Source organism: Panicum hallii, chromosome 1 (assembly GCF_002211085.1).
Source record: "Panicum hallii strain FIL2 chromosome 1, PHallii_v3.1, whole genome shotgun sequence".
Taxonomy (NCBI): Eukaryota; Viridiplantae; Streptophyta; class Magnoliopsida; order Poales; family Poaceae; genus Panicum; species Panicum hallii.
This window is the reverse complement of record NC_038042.1, coordinates 671402-695597: the sequence shown is the minus strand read 5'-3', so window position 1 is coordinate 695597 and position 24196 is coordinate 671402. Positions and strand designations below refer to the sequence as shown.

The 24196-nt window shown below is 47.7% G+C and overlaps 3 protein-coding genes and 1 pseudogene across 3 annotated transcripts; 1 reads left to right on the top strand and 3 right to left on the bottom strand.

Moving 5' to 3' along the window:
- Nucleotides 1-1867: 1867 nt before the first annotated feature.
- On the top strand, nt 1868-3004 carry LOC112878846. The gene is made up of 3 exons (XM_025943079.1): nt 1868-2226; nt 2342-2702; nt 2835-3004. Exons 1-3 carry the CDS (start codon nt 2005-2007, stop codon nt 2852-2854), a joined length of 603 nt encoding a protein of 200 aa, XP_025798864.1. The 5' UTR covers nt 1868-2004; the 3' UTR covers nt 2855-3004.
- Nucleotides 3005-3140: 136 nt separating this feature from the next.
- Nucleotides 3141-8930, bottom strand: LOC112878845 (D-aminoacyl-tRNA deacylase). The gene is made up of 9 exons (XM_025943078.1): nt 8669-8930; nt 8212-8395; nt 7688-7830; nt 7554-7617; nt 6412-6464; nt 6003-6058; nt 4793-4861; nt 4303-4488; nt 3141-3372 (listed from the first exon to the last, which is right to left on the bottom strand). The coding sequence occupies exons 1-9, from the start codon at nt 8768-8770 to the stop codon at nt 3285-3287; spliced, it is 945 nt and encodes a 314-aa protein (XP_025798863.1). The 5' UTR covers nt 8771-8930; the 3' UTR covers nt 3141-3284.
- Nucleotides 8931-9344: 414 nt separating this feature from the next.
- On the bottom strand, nt 9345-11331 carry LOC112903017 (high-affinity nitrate transporter 2.1-like). The gene is made up of 2 exons (XM_025972228.1): nt 10840-11331; nt 9345-10726 (listed from the first exon to the last, which is right to left on the bottom strand). The coding sequence occupies exons 1-2, from the start codon at nt 11310-11312 to the stop codon at nt 9607-9609; spliced, it is 1593 nt and encodes a 530-aa protein (XP_025828013.1). The 5' UTR covers nt 11313-11331; the 3' UTR covers nt 9345-9606.
- A 9155-nt stretch (nt 11332-20486) lies between these two features.
- Nucleotides 20487-23295, bottom strand: LOC112883481 (annotated as a pseudogene).
- Nucleotides 23296-24196: the final 901 nt, after the last annotated feature.

Here is a 24196-nt window from a genome sequence, read left to right as displayed (position 1 = left end):
GAATCCTCCAAGGATCAAGGATCAGGACAATGCAAGCCGCGCCGGGGTCACCGCCTGCTCGGGGTCGGCAGCGCAGATCCGGCATGGTCGTCGTGCCTTGGTCATTCGTAGCTGTGCCTCGCTCGCTTCTCCAGATAGTAGTGTACGTTCATCGCTACACCAGATACATCGTGCTTCATGCTCGTCGTCCTCATCTCCTGCTGCCGTACCGTACTCATGGAATTCAGCTGGTGGTGGTTTCAGACTTTCAGTGCATGCATATATGCAAGTCGAGAACTTGAGATCCATCAGCTCAGTGCAGCAGCTTGTACGTTGTTGGGAATTTTCAGAATAGACGATAGCAGTAGTGTATGTGTTAGCCTACAAAAAACATCTTTTGCCGCTATCGAACGGCCACAGTTACAGCACCATGCAAAGTCGACGACGATGCTTGGATGCAATGCATCGATCGGTGGTCTGGGTGTCTGACTTTGGTATTTAAAATCTCCAAACGACGACACACGTAAGCCGACCCTGACAGGCGACGTCTAGCGAGCTCCTGGATCAGCTCGCTCAGCTACAACCAACCGTGTGAGTTGTGACCTGACGACAGGGAATGGAATGCATGGCCTCTTGTGCTCTAGCAGCTAGGAGACCAGTAATAATAAGAAAAATGAGAATAGCTAATCACTAACCGGCACCTTATTATGGGTTTTAAGATAATAAAGAAATGAAGAAAGAAGAATGCAGCAGCTTAGCTATTTGTCCATTGAAGAAAGAAAAGGCTAGCTAGCTAAAACAAGTGTACGTAGTTTGGCCCTTAGAACTTATCAGGGCTGCCGACCCTGCTATGCATACCTTTCCACGATAAGCTATGATTAAGAGAGTCAAACTACATATATACATGGATGACACATTGCTTGCTCATACTTATATTTATTGATGAGTAGATAGGTTGTTTGACTCGCATCCAGGCATATAATTGCACCGCTAATCAAATAATTTATCTTGGCTTTCGTACAGCAGCCGTACGAGGGCCCACGATCTACAAAGTTGCTCTTAGAAAAAGCACACAATATTGAAACAAAAGAAACTGAAGCCATCTGATCGAAGTGACACGCACACCATCAGCTTGTTCTTTAGCGTTCTTGGCAGCAGCTGCAGCAGGCCTTTTGAGGCTTGTTTTCCAAACATGGCCTTTTTCTCTTGGGCCGAAGGCTTTCAATTCGAATGGGCTCTGGGTTTCTAGTATTGGGCCCACTATCTACCCTGTATCTTCTTCCTTCCTTGGACGGCTGCTGCAGTGCTGCATTGTTTGTCTCTTCCATGGCTGCAACTGCATCACATGGCCAACGAAGCAAGCTGCAGCTAGCAGCGGCCGCCGCTAACCCATGGACGAAGATGCACCAATGCATGCATGAGTAATTCATTAGTTGGTCTCTCCCTTAATCTAATCCCTTAGTCAGTCAGAGCATCTCGGATTGTTTGTTATTCTCATGAATCAATGGCTTGAACCTGCTGCACCTCCAATCTAATCCAAGTGTGGCCACTAACGACAACAACTGCAATTAACCCATCCAGCTAGCCTCCTCAGCTTGATTCCTCCTCTGAACATGAACTGCAGCAGTCTCTCGGCTAGCTAATGAAGGCGACAAACCAGATCTGCAGTCTCCGATTGGAAGCTTACGTGTTCAGCTCCTGACCCTCGACCCGAGTGAGCAACAGACTAAACAACTCCACAAGGTTCTCTGCAGGGAGATCAAGAACATGGGTTCAAATGATCGGCCGGCCGATCGACCTTGATCGATGCGGTGGCAGGCAGGCAGGCTCCAAATGCAGACCAGATTGGATGGAGACTGTTCAGTTCCTGCAGGCTGATCATCTTGCTAGATCCCTCCAAGCTGGCACATCCATCGGTTGGTGCGAGCCATGCGTATTACTATATAGCCAGCACTGACGAGGTGTACGTCCTGGTCGAGCTGCTCAAGAACAGCCAACAGATTCGAGCTTTGTTTTCGATTCAGTATGGGGCATGGAAGTGGTCCTGCTGCTGTTGGTGATCAGCCAGGCTGCAGAGTCCTTCCCGCCATCGAGGAGGAGCCGGATCAGCCGGAGATGACGAGGCTGGCCGAGCGAAGGAAGGCCATCGTGGCCAGGATGCGGGAGCTCCTCAGCCGCGCCGCCGCCGCGCAGTCTGCTCACTCCAAGCTCCGCCGCTCCACCGTCGCCACAGCCAAGAAATGGAAGGTACTCATTGCTTACCTCAACTGTCTGAACCATCATCCTTCGTGCTTCACTACTACTTGCAAATTGCTACAGTAAATGTCTGCTAATATAGTTTTAATTCTTCCCTTTCGATCAGAGAGCCGTCGGCCGGATCCAGAGGAGGAGCAAGAACCATCAGCAGGTAGCAGCTCTGCAGGAAGACGGCGGCATGCTGAGCTCGTCGTCGTCCGTCTCCAGCCAGAGCAGCTTCAGCTGGGACGCCGCCGCGGAGAGCTGCAGCTGCTGCTCAGCGTCTGCCAGCTGCTTGTCCCCTGCCAACGTCTCGCCGCTGCTGTGGCCGGCGTTCGTGTCCACACAGCGAGCCGAAGCGACGGAGGATCAGCAGCGGCGAGAAATGTCCTCGCCGGCGACCAGCGGGCTGCGGCTGTCATGCGGCAGCTCCTGGTCGGAGGATGATGACATGAGGATGGCTCACTGGGTCACCACGGATTCGGACTGTAAGTTCTCGTCTCCCCTTTCTCTTGTTACATGTCCTCATGTCCACAAATTTCGCAGCTCGATATTCAGACTTTCAGAGAGACAAAGAAAGAATTTGTTGACGGTCTGCATTGTTTCAACAAATTGTTCAGTTCTCGTGTTGGAGCTCTAGCCATGGAGACGCTCATCAAGAAGGTCAATCGAGGCACAAGCAAGAACATTTGCATAAAGATTCAGACAAGTCGATCGCTACTGCACTGCGGCGGCCAGGGGACCTCTCTCTTCTTCTGCATGGGCTAAGTGGGCCATCAACATGGGCCGTAACACACCTACGATTTCTTGACAACAGGCCCACATGTTACGAAGCTTTCTATACACATGGGTTGACTGTAGCCTCATTATATTTTCTAATGACAAAACAAGAGCTAAGAAGTTGAGGTTCAGGCAAACTCAAGCTCTTGGAATCGCATTGGAAATGGTATTATTTAAAGTCTGCTGTTCCATATGTACTCGGTTTGTGTGGAGTGGTGAGTATAGCTCAAAGCACTCGCAAACCGACATGATACGCGCCAAAAATTTGTGTACAGCACTGTTGCAGCATATCAGAAGAAATCACTAGGCTTTCCTATCCTAATGTTCTCCTCCTGCAAGTAGCTTGTAACAGCATTCTTTTGCCAGCCCTTGAAGCTCCTAACAAAGCAAACGCCAAAAGATTAACAATGTCATCAAACTTAAATGGTTTGAGGTTGCTTTCATTGTAATAATAATAATTCAGAGCATCGTCAGAACAGGATGACCCCAGTAGACTAGCTGTATTAATAGAAGAAACATTATGGCCAGAAATCCATTGTTTTTAGTTCGCTACAAATAGTCAAGACAACTTTCCAGCAAAACAATGTATGTTTTTGTTATCAAAGAAGGTAGGTACGCATACTGTCATTTAGCAAAAAAAAAAAAGAAATACTAGCAAAGAAGGAAGATATTTTCAACATTTTGTTTTTTCCAAGCTTTGAGCCCAAGCAGAGTTGGGCAACTGCAGCCAAAATTGAGCTGCACATATTGAACTTCACATAGACAAAGACAACAGACAAATTTAAAGATCATAAATCTTACTGTTAATGCGTTGCCAAAAAAGAGAAAGCCCTCGTTATTTTAGCATTCAACATTATACTGAATTTAACAATATATAATGGAACTAGATGTCAAGAGCCCCTCGTCAACCTAGTGCAGGTATATTTAAAGGTACCATGCAAGTCTAGTCAGAATTTGAAATTTCCAAGAGTCCATGACAGATGTTATTTTAGCTCCAAAGCTGCTGCGAAGAGCCTTATCTATGTGGGTACAAAGCATAATACAAAGAGTGGTAAAACATTCCTTTAACAACTTGTTATACATCGGCATAGAATTCTGCCAAAGAAAAATGCATTAACACACAACAAAAGGCTTCAGGTGGTGGCACCAGGCATGCCAATTTATGGAACTGGAATTATTAAACTCAAAACTACGAGCAAGTAGTTTGCAATCCGAAATTACAGCGTATAAGCTAAACAATGAACGCAATGAAGTAGCATCTTCAATAGATTAGATGCACCAAACTGGTTAACAGGTTAGGACACTTACTTGTGATCAAGATGTGCGATAACTTCACCACCAGGAAATGCTGCCTTTGTGGCTTCATAGGAAACTTTGATGGAGTGCTTCCACATACCAGCAACCTCTTGAGAAGTCTTTCCATTTACTTGGGATGGCGTGTCCATCGGCAAGGAGTAACCAGAGAGTAAATGACCCACCCATACGCCATCTTTGCTGAAATATTTTGAGAATGTGACTGTTAGAATGGTATTCCTCAAGTACATTAAAATACTCATTCTGCCCTTAAATCAAAAGTATAAAAAATAAAGATAGAACACAGGTTTTTCTACACTTAACTAGTTTCACATGATATAAAAACAGTTTAAGATCAAAATAATTTTTCATTAACACTAGCATTATATTGTCCCCTCACTTGAAGAAAGCAAAGTATGCTGGTGTTTTTAGCAGGGAAAATCTACAGGGGAGACAGCATATAATTAGAAATTGCCTTCAAGAATAACTTCATCTCAGTGCTTACATGACAATATCCATGTGACGAGGAGCATAGTGACCACCTCCTATACCTAGTAGAACCTTTTCACCATTCCTGCATAACAAGAAATGAGTTTTCATGTGCTTAAATAAACAAAGAAAAAAGGGGAGTGAGAGGGTAACAAAAAAATGCTTACAAGAAAAAGAAAGGTCAAATTAGGTGGATGCCATCGCAAAAAAGAAATGCTCATATTTGGAAAATACCATCAGATGTAAAGATAACACGTGGGCACTGTGGCCACATGCCATAGAGACACTGAAGGTATTTTACAACTAAGATGAATTTTGCAATGGTATTTTTCCATATTCTCCTAATTTTAGGATACAAATAGACACGATATTATTGTGGTAAAATACATATCTAAGAAAGCAAATGATAAATAAATGTATGTTATCAACAGCTGTATACAAAGAAATCTAGATAATGGATTAAGCAAAATAGCTATAGCCTGGCTGGTGATGAAAACAGGGTGTTCACAATGGGACTTGAATTAAACTGTCATTGTCCCTTGCTCTGGAAATTCATGGCTTCGTACAAACAACTGTATCTGACTCGGCTAATCATGTCTTCACTCTTTGCTGTTTGTTTCGACCTTTTCAGTCTTGTAGATTTATCTATATCCTTATTTATTATAATTATTGCTAAAAATTCATTTCCTTATTAATTATAATTATTAATAAAAATCATTAGGGCCCTCCCCTGATATTATCCTGAAATTAAAGATCGACTGCCCGGAATTGTGCTTGCAAATTTGTCAGTCCTTTCCATTTTATAATGAACAAACAGGGAGCAAATGGCATTCCCACCTTTTATTTTAAACATGGTATCCAAACTTTTGCCTACTTGACCAAGGAAGAGAAATCTATTTTGGAACCCTGGTTCACCTAACGAGATCAGTTAACCAGTTATAGATGGTGCTAAAGGAACGGTACTTAGAATTCCAATTTGTAATCCATGTTCACACAATAGAACTTCAATTTCCCAGTGGTATATAACGATACTGACTCAACTTCACTCTGGTGTCTGATCTGTGTGCTAGTGTCACTAATGCATTCCTAATTTGTAGCAATGTGCAGTACCCGGTTCTATCCTACTTTCCATTGAGGATAATGCTTTGTATAAAATTATAATCTGATATTATCCCCATCGATGCCACAGTATATACAACAAGGGGGTGAAATGCATATCAACATACCCCTGCCAACTTCCAACATCATTTCCGTCCTCCAGACCAAGACCTTTCCATAGAACCTGCAAGTATTGAAAAACTCAATTGCATGTTTCCAACAAAGGTTGCATTCCAAGAGAAAGTTAAAAGATAACATTCTAACTAAAGGGTAAGACAGTAAGAGCAATATTTAGTTGGGCACATAGCAAATGAAAACCATTGTCTTTTCAGAACTTCAAAATGCTTGATCTGTATTTGTCTGATTGTCAACTGAGGCCAATGAACCATATTGAATGTAAAAAATCTGTTGTATAAGATCTGCTTTGAAACTCTACATGCTATATGATCTTGACATCCCAACAAGGAAGCACTCTTGTCTGCTTTTGCAACTAAGGAAGTATATCGTAATAAGGAGGGAGGGAGGGATAGGACTCACCAGAGCAATTGCCTGTGCAGCATCTTGTCTGCCCCAGTATTCTTCCGTACTTCCTGGATATTTATAGCAGTCCAAAGTATTGAAGTTAGAAATTTCAGATCTACCACATGCATTGATGGCAGTGTAGAGCCTAATATTTGGTATGCCTATTATTTCAGCTGCAGGATTGGTGCGCTGAGCTATATTGAGTTCACATAACTCAATGCCCTTTTGAAAAGGTTGACTAGATGGAGCACAAAAGACTGGTTACTTGCATCTTGTTCATCCTGTCCATGTTATAAGCATCATCTCTTTCCCAAATTTCACATGCTTATGGTAACTACCTCTTATTTGTAATTTTTTCGAGGATGCGACCGTATTCATGTTACCTAAATCTGTATGTATGTACATAATGCAGCAACTAACTCTTCCAGCGCAGAAGAACAAAAAAACACAATGCATATAGCTTGTGCAAACCATGTAAATGTTTGTTGACACAACTAAAAAAACAGCTGGATACAGATCATTGCAATGGTTGAGCTTGAAAATATGTGTTCTGGATAGAAATGTCAGTTTTGAGTTACATTTTGGTTTTTTAAAAAGAATGTCATTTGGGTTTCCAAGGCTGGAATTTTCTAATAGATGGCCTATCTTTTGAGTGTTGGTAATGACACTAGAGCTATTGACACACAATCAATAGGGCAAACTACAATAGAAAGCAAAGTGTTAACTCACTCCTTGATTTGCGAGAATGGAACTAAAACAAAAGGTTTTTAACTAGAGGGGGTATACACTAACTTGCAAAGTAAACTCAACATGGAAAACCCAATAAAAGGGATAACTACCCACCCACAAGTATAGTATGGATCCATCTTTGAGATATGCCACTAATCGAAGAATATGTTGCACAGGTAACTATTAATTATGGCATACATGTATGCTTCCAACTCCAAAGCAGGAATGCACTGCTTGTAGCATGTGAATAAGAGCTGAGGATGACGCCATGTAGGATGCAAAGAGGACACAAGTAATGTGTAACGGATCCAAGAGGTTGCTAAGCTAAGTTTAGGGTTTCTCTGGAAACTGTAGAAAGAACTTTCAAGAGGGTGGACGATGATAACATGCAAGAAACAAAAAAGGTAAGGATGGACATAAGCTTGTACCTATCTCGACAAACATGGTGGGTGTGCTGGTAACTGGTCCATGGTGAGTAGCCTCAAGCGTAATCTTCAGAAGCGGTCATAATGAAAATCAGTTGACTCAGAGAGATATGGGTAACTGAAGGAGAGCAAACTACCTCAAACTCTGGAACAAGACCTTGTTCTGCAGCAATCTTTTGCATCAACCGGAGCCAGGGGCCGATTCGAGGATTTGGTATTGCTGCCCATCCAGGAGTCCCTCCTTGGGGTGGGGTTTCATCCTCCCTCAGATGTGGCACACCTTTATATGTGCAATTACCAGTAAGGGCCCATATACATTATTATCAGGCATATCAACGGTTGATAAAATAAAGAACAAACCATCATACGTCTATGCATGTCGTTCAAGAAACATGGTGGTATAACTAGTAAACAAAACAATAATAAATACATGTAAGGCAGAATATATAGGATCGCGCTGTTTCAGATCAAAAGGATCATAAAGAACTGCCTGTATGCTATAACCAACACAGTTCGTTATCCTTTTGTATTTACTGTAACACATATGTTTATATGAGATATCTTGTGAAGCAATTGTTGTTCAACAAGAAACAACAAAAAACATCAAGCATTTGACCTCGCCATTGGGATAAATGAGTTCGCAAATGAAAGAAGAACGGACCAATTGGATGCACTGTGAGTGCTGGACGGTTGGAGACCGCAGTGTGCTTGCTGAGGAATATGACCTCAGAGACAGGCTCTCCAGTGGCTTCCAGCCATCGCTGGTCAAGATCATCCTCTGCAATGATGCTGCGTTCATGCTTCAATAACCGAACATTCCCATTAGTAAAGCTCTCCATCCCCTCCTGCAAAACAAATTTGGGCAAAAATTAATTGGGAACCATGATATATAGAGCGTTAAATTATGTATCTAGAGAGCTGCAAAATGTCAGCTCAGTTAGCAGCGGTCGGGTGCCTTCCTTAGCACAACATTTAAAAGCGTATAAAACTTACTCCAGTTTTGTGCCACTAGCTATGCGGAGGGACGTGGGCAGTACGAAACATAGAAGAACAGCGGATGGACTCAATCGATCCATCAGATGGAAGGTAAGGTCCCAAGCGGGGAGTTAGTTAATTACAGCGATGGGCGGGCCGGGTGACCATCCGGGCATGGCGAGGAAGGCAGCGGCGGGGCCGATGGATGCCGGGTCCGACGTGGTGGCCACCACCAGCACCACCATCTTGTCCTCGTCCTCGGACTCCGCCGCCGCCGAGGCTGCTCCGCGACCTAACTGAGAGACGCTCACCGTCGCGCTACAAGAAGAGGAGAGTGAAGGGGGGCTCAGCAGGGCAGCAGGTGGAGGAGGATCTCGTCGTATTCTTGTGGCACAGCTTCTGCGCTGCCGTTTTGGGTTTGCCCTTGTTTTGGGTCCCAATCTGCGGGCGGCCCGCACGCCGGCGGCGGCACCTGGGTTCTCAAACTCCGGGGGTCGGTGACGGCGCCGCCTTTCATTGTGTAGTTGGGCCTGTTGGGCTTAATTATGAAAGGGGGGGGGGGGGAATAAGTTCCTCGTCCTCCATGGGCTCTTCCGGCACGTCGGGCTATTTTCTGCAGGGGTCCCTTTGCTTGCACGGGGCTGGATGTAATATTACGTTTCCATATTTAATAAAGCCCAACCTGCTTTCTTAAGAAAAACGTAATACCGTCTGATCAGTGATCACAGAAGTAAGAGGCCAGTGAGCTGTTTGTTACCCTGAAATTACGCCCGGGATTACCGTACCGTACAGCATGCAGGCAGTAGGGTCACTCCTATCTCCGCTTCATCAACATGTGTTTAATAATTTGCATTGATATGAAAACTAGGAACAAGGTATAGAGAGAGGTGACGTTATGAGCATGCATCTCGATCGACCACAATGGTTATGGCCGACGACGCTAGAGAGTCCACTACACGAGCTACCACTAGAGCTAGCTAGCTAGCATATTCGTACGTACTACTACGAATGCGTTTGTACTTATTATTTATGCATACAGATTCGCTAATCCGGCCATAGTATTAACTACTATTATATATCATCAGACGTGCTCCGGCGTGCTGTCCGGCGGCGTGGCTGGGCCGGCGAGGATGGCGTTGCGCCTGCCGCGCTCCGACCGGCAGTTCTCGGCGAACTTGAGGCTGGCGCTGTGCCGGCCCAGGCTCTTCTCCTCCTCGCTCCACTCGGAGGCGTAGTAGCGCTCCTCGTCGGCGTCGGCGCTGGGCGGGAGGAGCATGGAGCCCCACTGCGGGAAGTGGATGAGCGCCAGGGGCAGCGTGCACGCCATGGCCATGATGCCCATGTTCTGGATCCCCGTGCCCGTCGAGTAGTTGGACAGGGTGAAGAAGATGAGCTGCGTGATGCCGGCGCCGATGTTGCCGCCGGCCCCCGTCATGCCGGAGATGATGCCCAGCGAGCGCCGGGAGACGAAGGGGATCACGCCGAAGGTGGCGCCGCACGCGGCCTGGGCGCACAAGGAGAAGAGCACCATGGCGGTGATGGACGCCGGGAGCGCGCTGGCGCTGCCCAGCCAGAGGCAGAAGGCGCCGCCGGCGGTCTGGAGGATCCAGATGTTCCAGAGGCGGGCGCGCATGCCCCAGTAGCGCGCGCCGATGTCGGAGAGGACGCCGCCCAGGGGCCGCGACACGAGGTTGGCCATCCCGAAGCAGGCGGCGATGATGCCGGCGACGCGGATGTCCAGGTTGAACCGGTCGTAGTAGTACTCGGCGATGATGTTGTTGGTGGTGAGCTGCACGCCCATGCTGTAGCCGTAGACGAAGACGAAGACCCAGGTCCGGTAGTTCTTGACCGCGTGCAGGAGCACCTTGGAGAAGTCGTCCTTGTTGGCGTCGCCCTGCTTCTGGAGGCTGCGGAGGTTGCCGTCGGGGAGGTCCTGCCCCGTGGTGAGCACCAGGATGCCCATGACCACGTGCATGAGGCCCGGCACGAAGTAGGCGATGCGCCACGCCTCGAACGGCGACACGCCGCACTTGAGGATGCCCTCGTAGACGAAGGGCATGATGAGCTGCGTGGCGCCGCCGCCCATGTCGCCCCAGCCGGACGCCAGCGCGTTCACCGTCCCGATGATCTTGATGTTGAACATGGTGCTGGTCCAGTACTGGCACGAGACGAACGTCGCCAGGGAGACGCCGATCAGGAACCTGCATGCATGCACATGCATGTGTTGAGATGGACACTCGATCGTAGCTAGCTATATAGTAGAGCCTGCTGGTTGGTGCATTGACTGCTAGGTCGGTCGTCGTCGTACTCGTACCTGATGGTGATGTATCCGGCGGCGCTGTCGATGACGGCCATGCAGAAGACGGCTGGCGCGGCGAGCATGATGGTGAAGGCGCAGCCGTAGCGCGGTCCGAGGAGGTCGCAGACGGCGCCCATGGCGAGCCGCGAAAAGATGGCCCCCGAGACGGAGGCGACGCCGGCGTTGCCGATGTCCGTCTTGGTGAGGCCGAGGTTCTCCCGGATGATGGGGATGAGCGGCGCGGCGGCGAAGGTTGAGACGACGCAGGTGAAGAAGGAGAGCCAGGAGAGGTGGAAGGTGCGCATGTGCGGGTTGGCCAGGGAGAGGATGCGGAGGGACTTGGCCTTGTGCTCCGAGTCCACCGGCAGGTCGAACTTGCTGGCTTCGTTCTCCTCGGGGCGCCCGGCCTCCGTGGAGAAGGCGAAGGCCGGCTCGCGCGCCGACACACCGTGCAGCGAGCTACCCATCGGCGCTCCGTCACTGCCCATGTTCTTCTCCTCCTTCTTCTTCTTCTTCCACTTCCAGCAGCTAGCCCTGATGAGAGCTCGATCACTTGCTAGCTAGCTACTGCCTGATCGATGAATTGAACCTGCTGGGTAACTAGTGCTTGATGAGCTCGCGCTTAATTGGGGTGGTGGAGTTGGGGATGAGCACTCCCGCATCGATGGATGGGGTTTTATAGCCGGCGAGCAGGCCGATCGAGCTGACATTTTCTATTAATTAGGGCTAGCTAGCTTCCTGCTGATAAGTACTCTCCGATCCCGGAGAAGTTGACATTGCCAGCAGATAGCTAGCTAGAAGTCACCAGACATTGCCAGACAGCATGGGATGCCGTGCGCGGTGCACTCCCCAGCATGTGCCGGTTGCTGTCGGTTCTGACTTTGCACCAGGTGAAAGCTAGCAAGCGACGTCGTCTCAGGATCAGCTAGCTGCATGCCTTCTCATTCTCTGTTTAGTTTAACAACGACTGCGCGTACTGTGCACAGATGCATGTGCATGTGCTCAAGTTCAAAGTTACAAGTTTAAATTAAGCTTCTGTTTACCTCGCTGCAAACCTGACTTTATTTGGTATGCAAGTTAGTTCATGTATAGTTGCTATGCGCCTCGATGATACAGCACATGCATGCATGTTGGCTGAGCAATACAAATTACAACTTTTAGCAAACTATACAACTTCAAAGTTAAACTGCTACAGGTACACGTTAGCTTGCAAAAAGATAGTTATATATGTCCCCCTTTGTTCGTTGTGCATCACAGACAGTTTAGTAGCTAATATAAGTAGACAAACTAGCGAGTACGTACAGGTGTTCTATCTAGAGGGTTGGTCTCTTTTCTTAGTAATAAAATTAAATGGCAAATGAAAGGAATGGGGTGGTAGAATGTGCATTGTCACTTGAGTTGCATTGACACATTTTTTCTTCAACTCTCATATATAAAGCCAATGTTTCTATCTTCTTAAGTTTCGAGGTAAGTAATAAAGAAGTTAAATGCACTGTTCAAAAAAGAAGTTAGCTGCAATATAGAACCGTTTAGATTGCTTGCACTGGTTTTAGCCACCTTATTAGTTTGCATTGTTTTTATTTTATGCATGCATGGATACACGCGGCTGATAATGTGTCATATTGCCGTTCAGTTTCATATAAGGTTTTGAAAATAAAATCAGTGTAACTAAGAAGATAAAATTTCAGGGATGCTGCTTATTACTCATCGTGCATGTTTAATTTTAATCTGCTAAGAAACAAGTGCAGTGTGCATGCCGTAAACAAAAGGAAACAACCTGCGTGCTTGAGAGAAGTGCCTCTCATATTTACAGAAGGATGTGCTGCATGGCAACTTGTAATTATATTGAGTAGACATCCGGCAGCGCGTACGTAGCAAGCTTGTGAAGAATGTTTGCTTTCCTCTCAAAATTAAAACTTTTGTGTCTTCCACAGTCGTTTTGTCAAATTTTGAGGAACTGCTACAGTACTTTCAACGACTGAAAACCATACCAGTAGTACCAGCAGCTAGTAGATAATTAATTAATTTATGCATCGGGCGGTGCTCTGCGTGATATTTGGTAATAAAATAGCAGCTTGAGCTTTTGTAGATCTGATGCTTGAGAGTTGAGAGTCCGAATATTCGTTCGACGCATCGACATTGCTTATATATTTTTTATGTTGGGACTGTCTTTGACCTGAGCAGTCAAATAAATGCGTCTGATAAAAGTCGCCTACTGTTTGTTGGTGCTCCAGCCGTACACAAGGACCCACGATATCTAAAAAAAAAATAAACTGCTCAGCTAGCTTCTTACAAGTTGTTAGTACAGCTGTAGGGTAATTTGAACCTTGTGATTCACGACAGATCAGAGCAAGTGTTGTAATGATCTTAATTTTGATCAAACAATAATTAAGCATATATAGATCACTGTTAAAAGTAAACGGTTAGTTGGTAGAAAGAGCTTGCCTTGATATGGTTGGGTTCCGATGGATTTTATATCTCTGAAAAGCTAGCCTCTTGCTCTTGGATTAAGAGGTAGGGGAAGAAAATGGTTTTGTCATAATAATAACTCTTAATCCAAGAGCAATGCCCCTCATTTTTATAATATATACCGTCTATTAGCGTCATTATATTAAAAAACGGATAAGTCTCTGGCATCTCTCCCATTTTCTCGAGAACACGGATACATGTCTTTTCTCTGCCGATAAAGAAAAAAAAATAAAGATAAGCTTAATGGGTCTCAAACAAATACTCTGTCCGTTTTTATCTTCTTTTTAAGAAGAAAAGCAGTACTCCGCTGAGATTTTTATGAGAAGTGGCAATTAGTTTGGATGGGCAAAAGTTTGCTCTAATCTCTACTATTTCAAAGCAAGCAATGATTCATTGGTTCGTCAATCGGAATCCTAATCGGAACCCGGACAAATTAATCTAAATCCTAATCGGAATCCGGACAAATCAATCATAATCCGGACAAATTAATCCGAATCCCAATCAGAATCCGGACAAATCAATTGGAATCCCAATCGGAACCCGGATAATCAATACCTAACGCAATCACGACATGGCCTGTTGGTGGTCTCATGTAGATTCGGGTAAAATTTATATTACCCGTAGCAACGCACGGGTACTGTGCTAGTAAGAATTTAGAGAAAATTCCCTATTTGGCCCTACTAAACTTACCTCTTCCTTCCTTGGCCTTTTTTTCCAGAACTCCCCTATCTGACACCACAACTTTCATTCTTCCCTAAATTGACCCCTCTATTACCTCCGTTAGGTGCTGTCGTCAACCCACATGCAAACTTGTTAGATTTTTTTAGGAACAGACCAAAATGCCCCTGATTCTCCCCTCCCCCACTCAATTCCTGAAACATACGAAACCCACGGCGACGGCGGTGGCAGCATGGATCCGGCGGAGGAAACAGGCGGAGGCGCCACCCCCCCCCACGCGCACGCGCGTCAAGGCGGAGGTGCGGGAAGCATCACGCAGAATTAGGTGGGGGGGTGCTGCAGCAGGCGCGGGGAGGCGTCACGCGACCTGTGGCGGGGGCCAGCACTCGCACGTGCGCAGCCCAATCCATGGGCCTCCCGCTGCAAAACTAAGAGCAGGGGAGCGGCAGCCCCGGCGGCGACCATGCCGGCGCCCAGACGAAGCCCGCGGCCCTCCTCCAACTCCCTGTACCACTCACGCCCTAAAACCCCCAAGCACATACGCACCACCGGCGAGGAAGAGGAACGTCCTCGCCGGCAGCGACACAGCCACAACGCACGGTGGTCGGCTACACCCAGGGCTCCCAGCACTGACCAGCTGCCTGACCGGCACTACAGCACCCCACGGAGTGGACCAAGACCAGCAACAGCGCCTAAAAACAGCCGGAGCTCCCTGCTCCACGACGACAGCCCTGCCCAAGCCTGACCGCGACAGCGCCTGGCCGTTCCGGCCACCCTGGGCCCGGAACCGGCCAACCAACGCTAGGAACACCATCTTTACCCCTCACTCGCCCTCGCCAACCCCTGCAACATGACCTAGAACCTAGAACACCCAACTTCACCGATGGCCTCACCTACACGGCACGATGGTGGACGGAGATGATGAAAACTCGATGCTCGTCGGCGACAAGGGATGGCAGGGGCTGAGATTCGATCGAATAGGTTCGTGGGAGTGTGAGAAGGATGTGAGTGCAAGGAATTTGATTGGATTGAAGTGAGGGCGATGAATTTCGACGAACAGAGAAACTCGGCCAAAAGAGGAACAGACTGAGTGGGAGGAAGAAGATGACTGCCTGTGGTGGTTTATATTCAAGTTCTCACTGTGATCCGATTGCCAGCACATGCCTGCTTGTTTGGGCGTGGATCCCATGCAGCGGGAGGCGGCAGGAGGGATCCGCGCGGCGTGTGGCGGGTCGCAGGGCCACGGGCTTGCTGCAGGGGCGGGTCTGCTGCAGGACCAGGCTCCCCTGCCGAGCTCCTCTGCCACCGGTTGCATCCCGCGCAGGTTGGAGTCCACCACCATCCCGCGTAGGTTGGAGTCCACCACCAGGCACGCCGCCGCCCCGTCACCCTCCTCCTCCTCGGCGAGCGCCTGGCACAGGCGGTCCCGGAACGGCTCTCGCAGGCGGTCGTTGATCCACAGCAGCGTGCTGGCGAAGTCCATGTTGCTACCGGATGGGAGCAGGTCAGCCGACGGCGCCCGCCGCGTGCAGGGTCTCGGCCAACTGCAACATCAGGTTGAGGTGGCCCTGGAAAAGTAGTGGGAACATCAGCACGCGCTGTCAGCGTCCACCGCCGGTGCCTGCAGGAGACGCCGCCTCCGCCGTCGCCATGGCTGCTCTAAGAGCTAGCTTTGCATGCGTGCAGTGCAGCCTTGGAGCGCCAGGGAGAAGACGACAACGAATCTTAACATTTGGTGAGCCCGCAGCAGCCTCAAGCGCTGCAACATGTACATGTGTAAATAGGGGTAAAATGGTCTTTTCACGTGGCGGTGAAGGAGGAGGTAAGTTTAGTAGGATCAAATAGAGAATTTTCTCAGGAATTTAAGGCATACGTGGGCAGCAATTGGGGCTTCCGTACGGCAGCCGCCGTAGCATGCGGTGTTTATTTGACTTTACGTCGGCACGGTGTGCAAGAATCGGCCCATGTGAAAGCGAGGTTTCAACGAAATCGTCATTACTATTTAAGTAATCCTGCTCCAATAATATAAGATTATACTATATTATTAGCAAAACGACAACTGATCGATAAGTTGACATTTAGGATTTGTCTGGTATGGTACGGCTCCAGCTCCGAGAGCTGAAGTTTGTAAAATAGATTAAAATATTTTATATTTTTATTTTAAATCTAAAATGAAAGTATAATGACTCAGCAAAAGGCTTGAGCTTCAAGAATTTCTGGAGCTGGTTTGAGCAGCTCCAAAAACTCTATGAATTTTTTAAAGCGGGAGCCATATCAAACACGTCGTTAGGCTAGGTACACGTAATACTGTACACCTTGTATTCCTTTTATTTACTATATATATAAAATCGGAACAGTTAGCTGCCTAGCTCTCTCTCAACAAAGTTGTATATATAATCAAGTAGTTAACGGAATCGAAGGGAAATCGCGTGCGTGCGCCCAACAACCATGGAGATTGATTATTAATTAGTAGTTAAAGTTAGAGGGCAGCTCTCTAGCTGTTGTGTTGTGTCTTAACTTCTTTCGCAGCAGAGTGCGACGGAGGCATGTGGTAATTAATTTAGGAGGAGAAATGAACTAGAATTAGTTGACCCATGAAATATTATTGGGTAAGTATTTTAACTACTAGCAAACTAAATTCATGGTTGCTAGGTCTGTAAAAAAGTCATAATAAGCCCGAATCGAATCGAAGCAAGCTAGCTAACGACAAATAAATAAACGAGCACTCTGTTGTACATGCTGACAAATGAAACTGAAAGATAACTTATCTGGTGGGCTGCCAACGCTGCATGCACGATAGCCTATCGCCTCGCCAGGATATTTGCTTGGTCAAAGGCTGGCCTACTCGGGCGAGCTTTCCCTCCGATCCGGGCGGCTGCTACCTGCTGCTTCTTGGGTTGGGTCCCAATGGAATATTCCTTCTCTCAACCTCCACGTGTAGCCACCGCTTGTTTACGACTTTGACTGGAGCGCACACAAACGTACACCAGCCGTACAGCTAGCAACAACCATCACCATCTACTTAGTTCAAACAACCGCTAGCTGCTTAACTATATTCATTCATGTTGTACGGCCGGACACACGAAAGAGATAGGTACGGAGTATGTGTTATGATGGATATACGTACGTATCCACAAAGATCTCAGAGAATTTAAAGCTAGCTTCCTTCCCATTGGAAATATAAGTCTATCTAAGTTAGCAGAACCAGTTTTGAAATGGAAGGCATTCCGATAATTATATTTCTATAGGAGTTGAGGGAGTATCTGACGAACCTTCTATCTTTCTTTCCGTAGAAAGATCCTTAATCTTCACGTCCGGATCCTTGGCACGCATAACCATGCAAATTGAGGGGTCTCCTGTCATATTTCATATGCGAAATAACCATCAATTGAATTTTTTTTTTCAGAACAAACGTTTTATCTCTGACCATTAAATATGTAATAAAACCTCATAATGAGTGCGCAGTATATGGTTGATGTTGGCAGATTCGTTATGAAATACACTTTTTACATGTATATATAACTCTTTCTATTGAAAACAATGTACTCAATCACCATAATAAAAATATAAGGCACTGTGGTTATGTACGTACCTAGACGAGTACTTGTCCAGATGCATAGACTGAGGGAGTATTATATTTGTGATTAGGTGAAAACATGAGGTTTTATGCTTGGAAGGATGACCCTATTTTTCAAGATTCTTGTATCGTATTTTTCTTTAGGTTCTAGAAGTCCTCTTCTTAACACCCCCTGACCGCAAAGAATTTGAAAGTCAACTCTAGACCGTGCTCCTCCTGACACCCCTGGTAATAAAATTGGATGAACAATAACGCCCCCCATACCTTATTATTCAAAGGTTGGTTTTGCTCTCATATAGTTGTGTTGCTCATCATGGTAATGTTTGTTTAAGGGGTCGTTAATGGGTCCTCGTCTGACAAATTAACTCCCAGCCAACAGCTCTCGGTCGCCAGCTGCTGCAAACCAGACTCCATTTTGCTTCCATGTTCAGATTCTACTATCTCAAGCACATCTTTGTTCATCAAGCATGAGCACGCAATGACTTCAAAGCTCGTACTTTACTTGGCCTCGCTCTCGGGCCGCCATCCTGTCTTCGATGCCGCGCATGCTGTCTGATCCACTGCATCCAAGCTAATCCTCCGATCCCTCTTCGTTCTTGGCAGACATCCAAGTCCAAGGCAATTCCAATGATCCCTATATAGGAGTATAATCCCTGTCCTAACCGACCATCGACCTTGATGGCCAACCGGAGTAACTTCTTCATGAGTTTTCTGAATCCATCCAGCATCCCAGATATAAAGCATGCATCTGTCCCGGCTAATGCTTCAATTCTTGCTTGTTTATTTGCATTATATATATATATAGTACATAAAGCATGCATGTACTAGTAATATTCATTTGGTCTCGCAGAACGGCAGAACAGTATTTCTTTTTTTTTAATCTGCACCCTGCCGTCCAAAGCAGACGATCAGAATAAGCAGAGATCTGTAATCTCCGCCTCCTAATAATAGTGAAAATAGGATCAGAGATTCGGCTGATACTTATAAACAAATCGTAACACCACAGGATTCGTTCCGATCCTACTCGAGCAAGTTGCAAGCGCAAGTCAACTATACACGCAGCCAAGACTTGCTCGGGGATCGGAGCCCTGCCCTATTCCCCCTGCATGCTGACTCTTCACTGACTCGGTGAGTCGGTGCACGCGTGGAACCACATCAGCAGATGGACACGATCGATCCATGTGCTGCCAAGAGGATTTTCCAAGCCAAAGAGCTAGGTGAACAATGCAGCACACGAGATCACCTAAAGGTTGGAGTCCACAATCTGGACAAATATAAAGATCAGCTTGAGAGCCCATGCACCACTCGACGAGGATCAGGAGCGCCAGGTAACCAAAAGGCTATTCAGAAAACTCATCCGTGGTATGAATTGGTACCTGAAAAATGAGCATAGTTAAAATCCTGCAAGCAACCCTCTCTAGTTCAGGTGGGATGCTTATTTCCATTTTAAGAATACAATTCAGCTGCTCATATTCCTCTCTGATAGTAATTGGACTAAATATAGATACAAGGAACCTTTGGTAAAAACTTAGAAGAGTTTGAACTTACGATCAAGGAAGAATGAATAAAATGAAATGAACCGCTTACATTTGATCTCCATATATAGTCAGGTTTGGATGATCCCTTCCAGTTTCTCGCTAATATGAGGGTACAAGGTTGCCTGCTTATAACCTGAATCTTGCATAGTGAGTTTCTTGAGCCAAACCTTTTTCAACAAGACTACTTTCTCAGTACTTTGCACCATTTATCTGCCCGTCAAGGTATCCATTGTTCCCAGGCCAAGAGATGTAGGGTCGGTGTCTAAACCTGGCCTGAATAGGCTGATGAAAAACTATTTATTTTCACAGCACCACTGCATATCTGCCACATTAGAATAGTGTGCCCCTGAAGCTTCAGAACCTAAGCATGATGTGCCTGAAATTTTCCATAATGAATCATTATTTCCTTTGTACTAAAACCATGTGGATAGGCTAGGTGAACAAACATATAAAAGTTCATCGCCAGAAAAACTTATAATCATGCTAGGCAGATTTATTATCGAATCATTCCTCATTGGTGTTCCATCTAATAGAAATGGCGACACGGTAAGAAGCCACCAAATTACAGAAAGCAGAACTACAGCATATTGATGTGTAATAACCACTACAGTGCAGGCAGACTGCCCAACATCCTAATAAAGGGGTCATACTAAAAGTAACCTGAAAGTATAGTATTCTAAAGAGGATAAACGCAACTCCCCTAAATAATAAAATATACTATCCTGCTCAAACCATGAAACATAATAGTTTAGCTGAAAGAAGATCAAATTTTAGTGAGCTAGCTGGAAATAATAGCATAAAAGATTAAAGAAGGAAACTCATGGTGCAAATCAATGGATTCTTCAGGTAACCACGCACCTGTAGTATGGATTGCTAAAACACATACACGAAGGTGGCAGCAGGAAGGAACATATATCTGTGCACAATGCCCATATATAGCTGCAAAAGGCCGTGTATATGTTTATCATTTATCAAAAACTAAAAACCCGTATGCATAGAAATTATAAGAGAAGCTACAATATAAATTGCCACCTAAATCCACTCACAGATGGAAAATCCTTCGAAAAGAAATTTAATTTACAGATATGCATGCATATACCTTCAAACGGCCTGTGATCACTAAAAGGAGTTTGTATGCAGGTAAATGAAGTTCCTTTTAATGCAAACAACCATATGATTGATGATGATATAACAGAATTCTTGAAATAACTCTCAACCAAAAAAAATTAGCAACTTATTACTGTCCTACATAACAACACAAATGCTGACTCATCCTTTTCATTTGAAATTCTATGTCCTGACATGCTACTAGTCACGTTACATCACTAACGATGCATCAATAGAGTGAGCCTTGTGAAGAGAAGAACGTTATAGCAATCTGGTCTCTCTTGCACATCAGGTCATGAGCTCGGCTGAGAACCATCTTTGCCATAAACAGACAACCTTTCGTTTTCAATCACTCCTTTGAGAATCAAAACTGCCGCCGCCTTATCCAGATTCTTGTTGTATCCGGCACATGCAGATGACTGGATGCAATTGGGCAACCATCCAAGTTGGTACAGCCGCATGCTGAAATAAGTTGTAAAGCGGCAACCAGCAGCTCCCCAAAGAGCAGCTTGACCTGTGATGCCAAGCCGATGCCACCAGGGTGTTTGTCGTACAGCAGAATTCTGTCAGGAGTTTTAGAGGTTTGTTGAGGGCCTGCACACTGTGTCCCGAGATCAGAAGTACTGCACATCATATGCAGAGGTACTATACTTAGAAGAGCATGCGACGCAGCATGGACACCACCTTGAAATCCCAATTTCCTTTGCTCGATGGCTGCTCTTACCGATTTGGGAACGCTAACCCATGCAGCTTGAGTATCAAAGGAGTATGGAGGCAAGTGAAGCTTAATGTTGTCAGAGAACAGGTTGTTCGATTTCCAAATCCGGTCAAAGCATACCCATTCCGTCATCACCTTGCAATTGTTTGCTTGAGCAGTTGTCCTGACCATGTCAGTTTTAGATGATGCGCTCCTAGGAGGCAAAGCAACATCACCTTCAAGGACACTGATCTCGGTGTGGTCTCGAATTCTGGTGTAGTAATTCAGATCAGCTACTGAACAGTAAGCTGTCCTTGAGGAGTGATCAAGCCTCTCAACTAAGTAGCTGCAGCCTTGATGCATGTAAACAGCACCTTCATACACCTGAAAGAAAGCCTTGCTTTCCTCAATCTCCTCTAGCACTCGATAACCTTGCTTGTCAATCACCTTGTACCGATCATGTTCTATTGCTCGTATGCTCACCGTACGCGAAGGGCTCTTGTCAGGTCCAGCATATTTCCACACGCCTGAATCTCCAGACTGATTGTTCATCAGACATCCTCTGTCATTCAGTGTCACCATCAGACTGTTCATACCAGAACCAAAGTATCTCTCATCGTGCTCCGGACATAACGGCTTTTCAAAAGCAGCACAGGCAAGATGCTGCCCCAGGACCTTCTGATTCTGTGAATCAACCTGGCAATGCTCAACCGGCTTGCCAAACAGCTTCTGTGGGAAGTTCATGAAGTACTGATCCAGAGCACCCTCGAAGCCAACATAAACAGCAATGGATTGCTTCGATCTCCGTCCAGATCGCCCTGCCTGCTGCCAGAAGCTGGCGATGCTTCCGGGAAACCCGAGGTGCAATGTAGCATCGATGTGGCCGGCATCGATCCCGAACTCAAGAGCATTCGTCGCCGCCACGCCGCGAAGTTTTCCCCCAAAGAGGTCAGCCTCGATCTTCCTCCGATCCTCCGCGACATAGCCACCACGGTACACGCAGATGGAATCCGCGAGATCTACCGATGTCTCCTCCAGGATCTCGCGCGTACGCGCGAGCACCATCTCGCAGAGCTTCTTCGTCTTGCAGAACGCGATGCACCGGAGCCCGTGCTGGACCATCTCGGCGAACAGGTAGGAGACCTCCTGTATCGGGCTCGGGCGCCTCTCCTGCGCCCTGGCCACCGATGCTTGGAGCCGCAAGGACTCCCATCGTTCTCGACGAGCTCGACGTCGTCAGAGCTTGGCCAGCTCCATGACGTGCTCCCGGGGGTTCGCCAATGTCGCCGTGCAGAATATGAACTTGGGGTGGCTGCCATAGACATCTTGGCAGATGCGCTTCAGTCTCCTCAGAATCAGTGCGGTGTGGCAGCCGAAGGCGCCCTTGTACGAATGCGCCTCGTCGATGACAACGTACTCGAGATTGGACAAAATTCTCCTGAACTGGGCATGGGACGGCAGGATGGACATGTGCAGCATATCCGGGTTGGTGATGAGCAGCCGCGCGCCGTCCCTGACCTTTGCACGGTCTTTCATCGGAGTGTCACCGTCGTAGATGTTGACGTCGAAATCGCGCAGTCCCTTCGTCATCTCGAGCAGAGTCTTGAGCTGGTCCTGCGCATTCGCCTTGGTCGGGAAGATGTAGAGCGCGCACGACGTCGAGCTCGGGCGCGAGACGGACTCGAGCACGGGGACGTTGTAGCACAGGGACTTGCCGCTGGACGTCGAGGTCGAGACAACGACGTGCTTGCCGGAGACGGCGGCCTCGATGGCCTGAGCCTGGTGGCTGTACAGCCTAGTGACTCCGATGGCCTTGAGCGCGTCCCTCGTGGGCTGCGAGAGATGAGGAGGGAGCGGGCAGAAGGACGCCTCCCTGCCGGGGATCTCCTGGACATGCCTGACCTGGCCGTGCTTCCCGAGCCCTTGCTTGAGGTGCTCCACCATCGGCGCGGGGCCCAGCGGCTGCTCGCCGTGGCAGTAGAAGGACGGCGAGGAAGGGTTGCTGTTGGGCACCCTGGCGATCTTGGCGTAGACATCCTCGCCTCGCCAAGAGGACGAAAAATACTTCCTCTTTTTCTCAACGCGGGCGGCCTCGGGTTCGGAGCGGCGGCGGCGGTCGGCGTCGGCGTGCTCTGCGGCGGCGCGGGCCTGGTGGCGAAGGGGATGAGGGAGACGAACTTCCCCCGGGCGAGGGAGATGCCGGCGAGGTCGGCGTCGAGGACGAGCTTGCCGCCGCGGAGGAAGAGGTGGAAGGCCGGGGCGGCCTGCGCGGGCGGGAAGGAGGCCCGCAGCGCCTCCTTGAGGTCCCGCACGGTGGCCGCGGCCAGGAGGCGGACGGTGGTGGTGCGGCCGTCGAGCGCGCGCACCGGGAGGAGCACCACCGCGCGCTGGTCTTTCCCCGCCATTGCCGCCGACGATGAAGGGAACCGAAAGCGAGATCGGGGTGCGTTGCCATCGTCGTCGTCTGGATTTGTTAGGAGCCGAAGCGCACGGCCGGATTCACGTGGGCCGGAGAACGAGCCAGAAACCTTTGCAAGTCTGTCCACTAACACGCCACGGACCGACCCGTGAAACAGAAACCCGGTCCGGGCCTCTTGCAAGAGCGCAGCGCAGCCCGCAAGGCAAGATAGCGGCCACAGACTGGGCCAAGTGTCTCGGGCCGCAGACGAATTTTGAGCGGCGTGGGCGTGACAGGCCGGGTTTGTTTCCTGGGACGTGGTCGCGTTCCAAGTTTGAGTTTTTTTAAAAAAAGGGTTAAAAAAAATTAAAATTCGAAAAAGGGGTCGCGGCTTAGAACATTTTTAAAAATGGGTGCCTCCCGCCCAATAAACGGGCGGGATGAGACATCCCGCCCATCCAACGGGCGTGGGGTCGGCGGGGGGTCGAAAAAAATTTCGCAGGGGCCTCTTCACGAAAGTTACGCGATGTCCCGCCGTTCCAACGGGCGGGGTGTCTTCCGAGGGGCCTCCCGCCCGTTGGGAGGGCGGGAGGTTCCAAGGGGCATCCCGCCCCCCCAACGGGCGGGAGGTTGCCCCGAGGGGCATCCCGCCCTTCCAACGGGCGGGATGTCACCCCCCCAACTATTTAAGCCCCCCACCCACCCCTAATTCTCATAATATTCATCAAAAATCAACAAAAAAAGAAAATGAGGAGAGGGAGAGAGGAGAGGAGAGAAAGCGGCGAAACCCTATCCACACGTCAGTTTGGAGGTATTATAATCGTATAATTATTAATTATTTTTACGAATATTTGTTAGGATAGTTATACGTAGAATAGTTTTCAGTATTTTCAATAGCTTTTAGAAAT

Bases quoted from the DNA above. Each gene is read 5' to 3' on its own strand.
- LOC112903017 (XM_025972228.1), bottom strand. From the start codon at position 11,312: ATGGGCAGTGACGGAGCGCCGATGGGTAGCTCGCTGCACGGTGTGTCG. The intron at 10,727-10,839 runs GTACGAGTACGA...GCATGCATGCAG, and splicing joins GCCGGATACATCACCATCAG to GTTCCTGATCGGCGTCTCCC.
- LOC112878846 (XM_025943079.1), top strand. From the start codon at position 2,005: ATGGGGCATGGAAGTGGTCCTGCTGCTGTTGGTGATCAGCCAGGCTGC. The intron at 2,227-2,341 runs GTACTCATTGCT...CCTTTCGATCAG, and splicing joins CCACAGCCAAGAAATGGAAG to AGAGCCGTCGGCCGGATCCA. The intron at 2,703-2,834 runs GTAAGTTCTCGT...CAAATTGTTCAG, and splicing joins GGTCACCACGGATTCGGACT to TTCTCGTGTTGGAGCTCTAG.
- LOC112878845 (XM_025943078.1), bottom strand. From the start codon at position 8,770: ATGGTGGTGCTGGTGGTGGCCACCACGTCGGACCCGGCATCCATCGGC. The intron at 8,396-8,668 runs GTAATTAACTAA...TTTGTTTTGCAG, and splicing joins CACCCGGCCCGCCCATCGCT to GAGGGGATGGAGAGCTTTAC. The intron at 4,862-6,002 runs GTATGTTGATAT...CTTGTTATGCAG, and splicing joins GATGTTGGAAGTTGGCAGGG to GAATGGTGAAAAGGTTCTAC.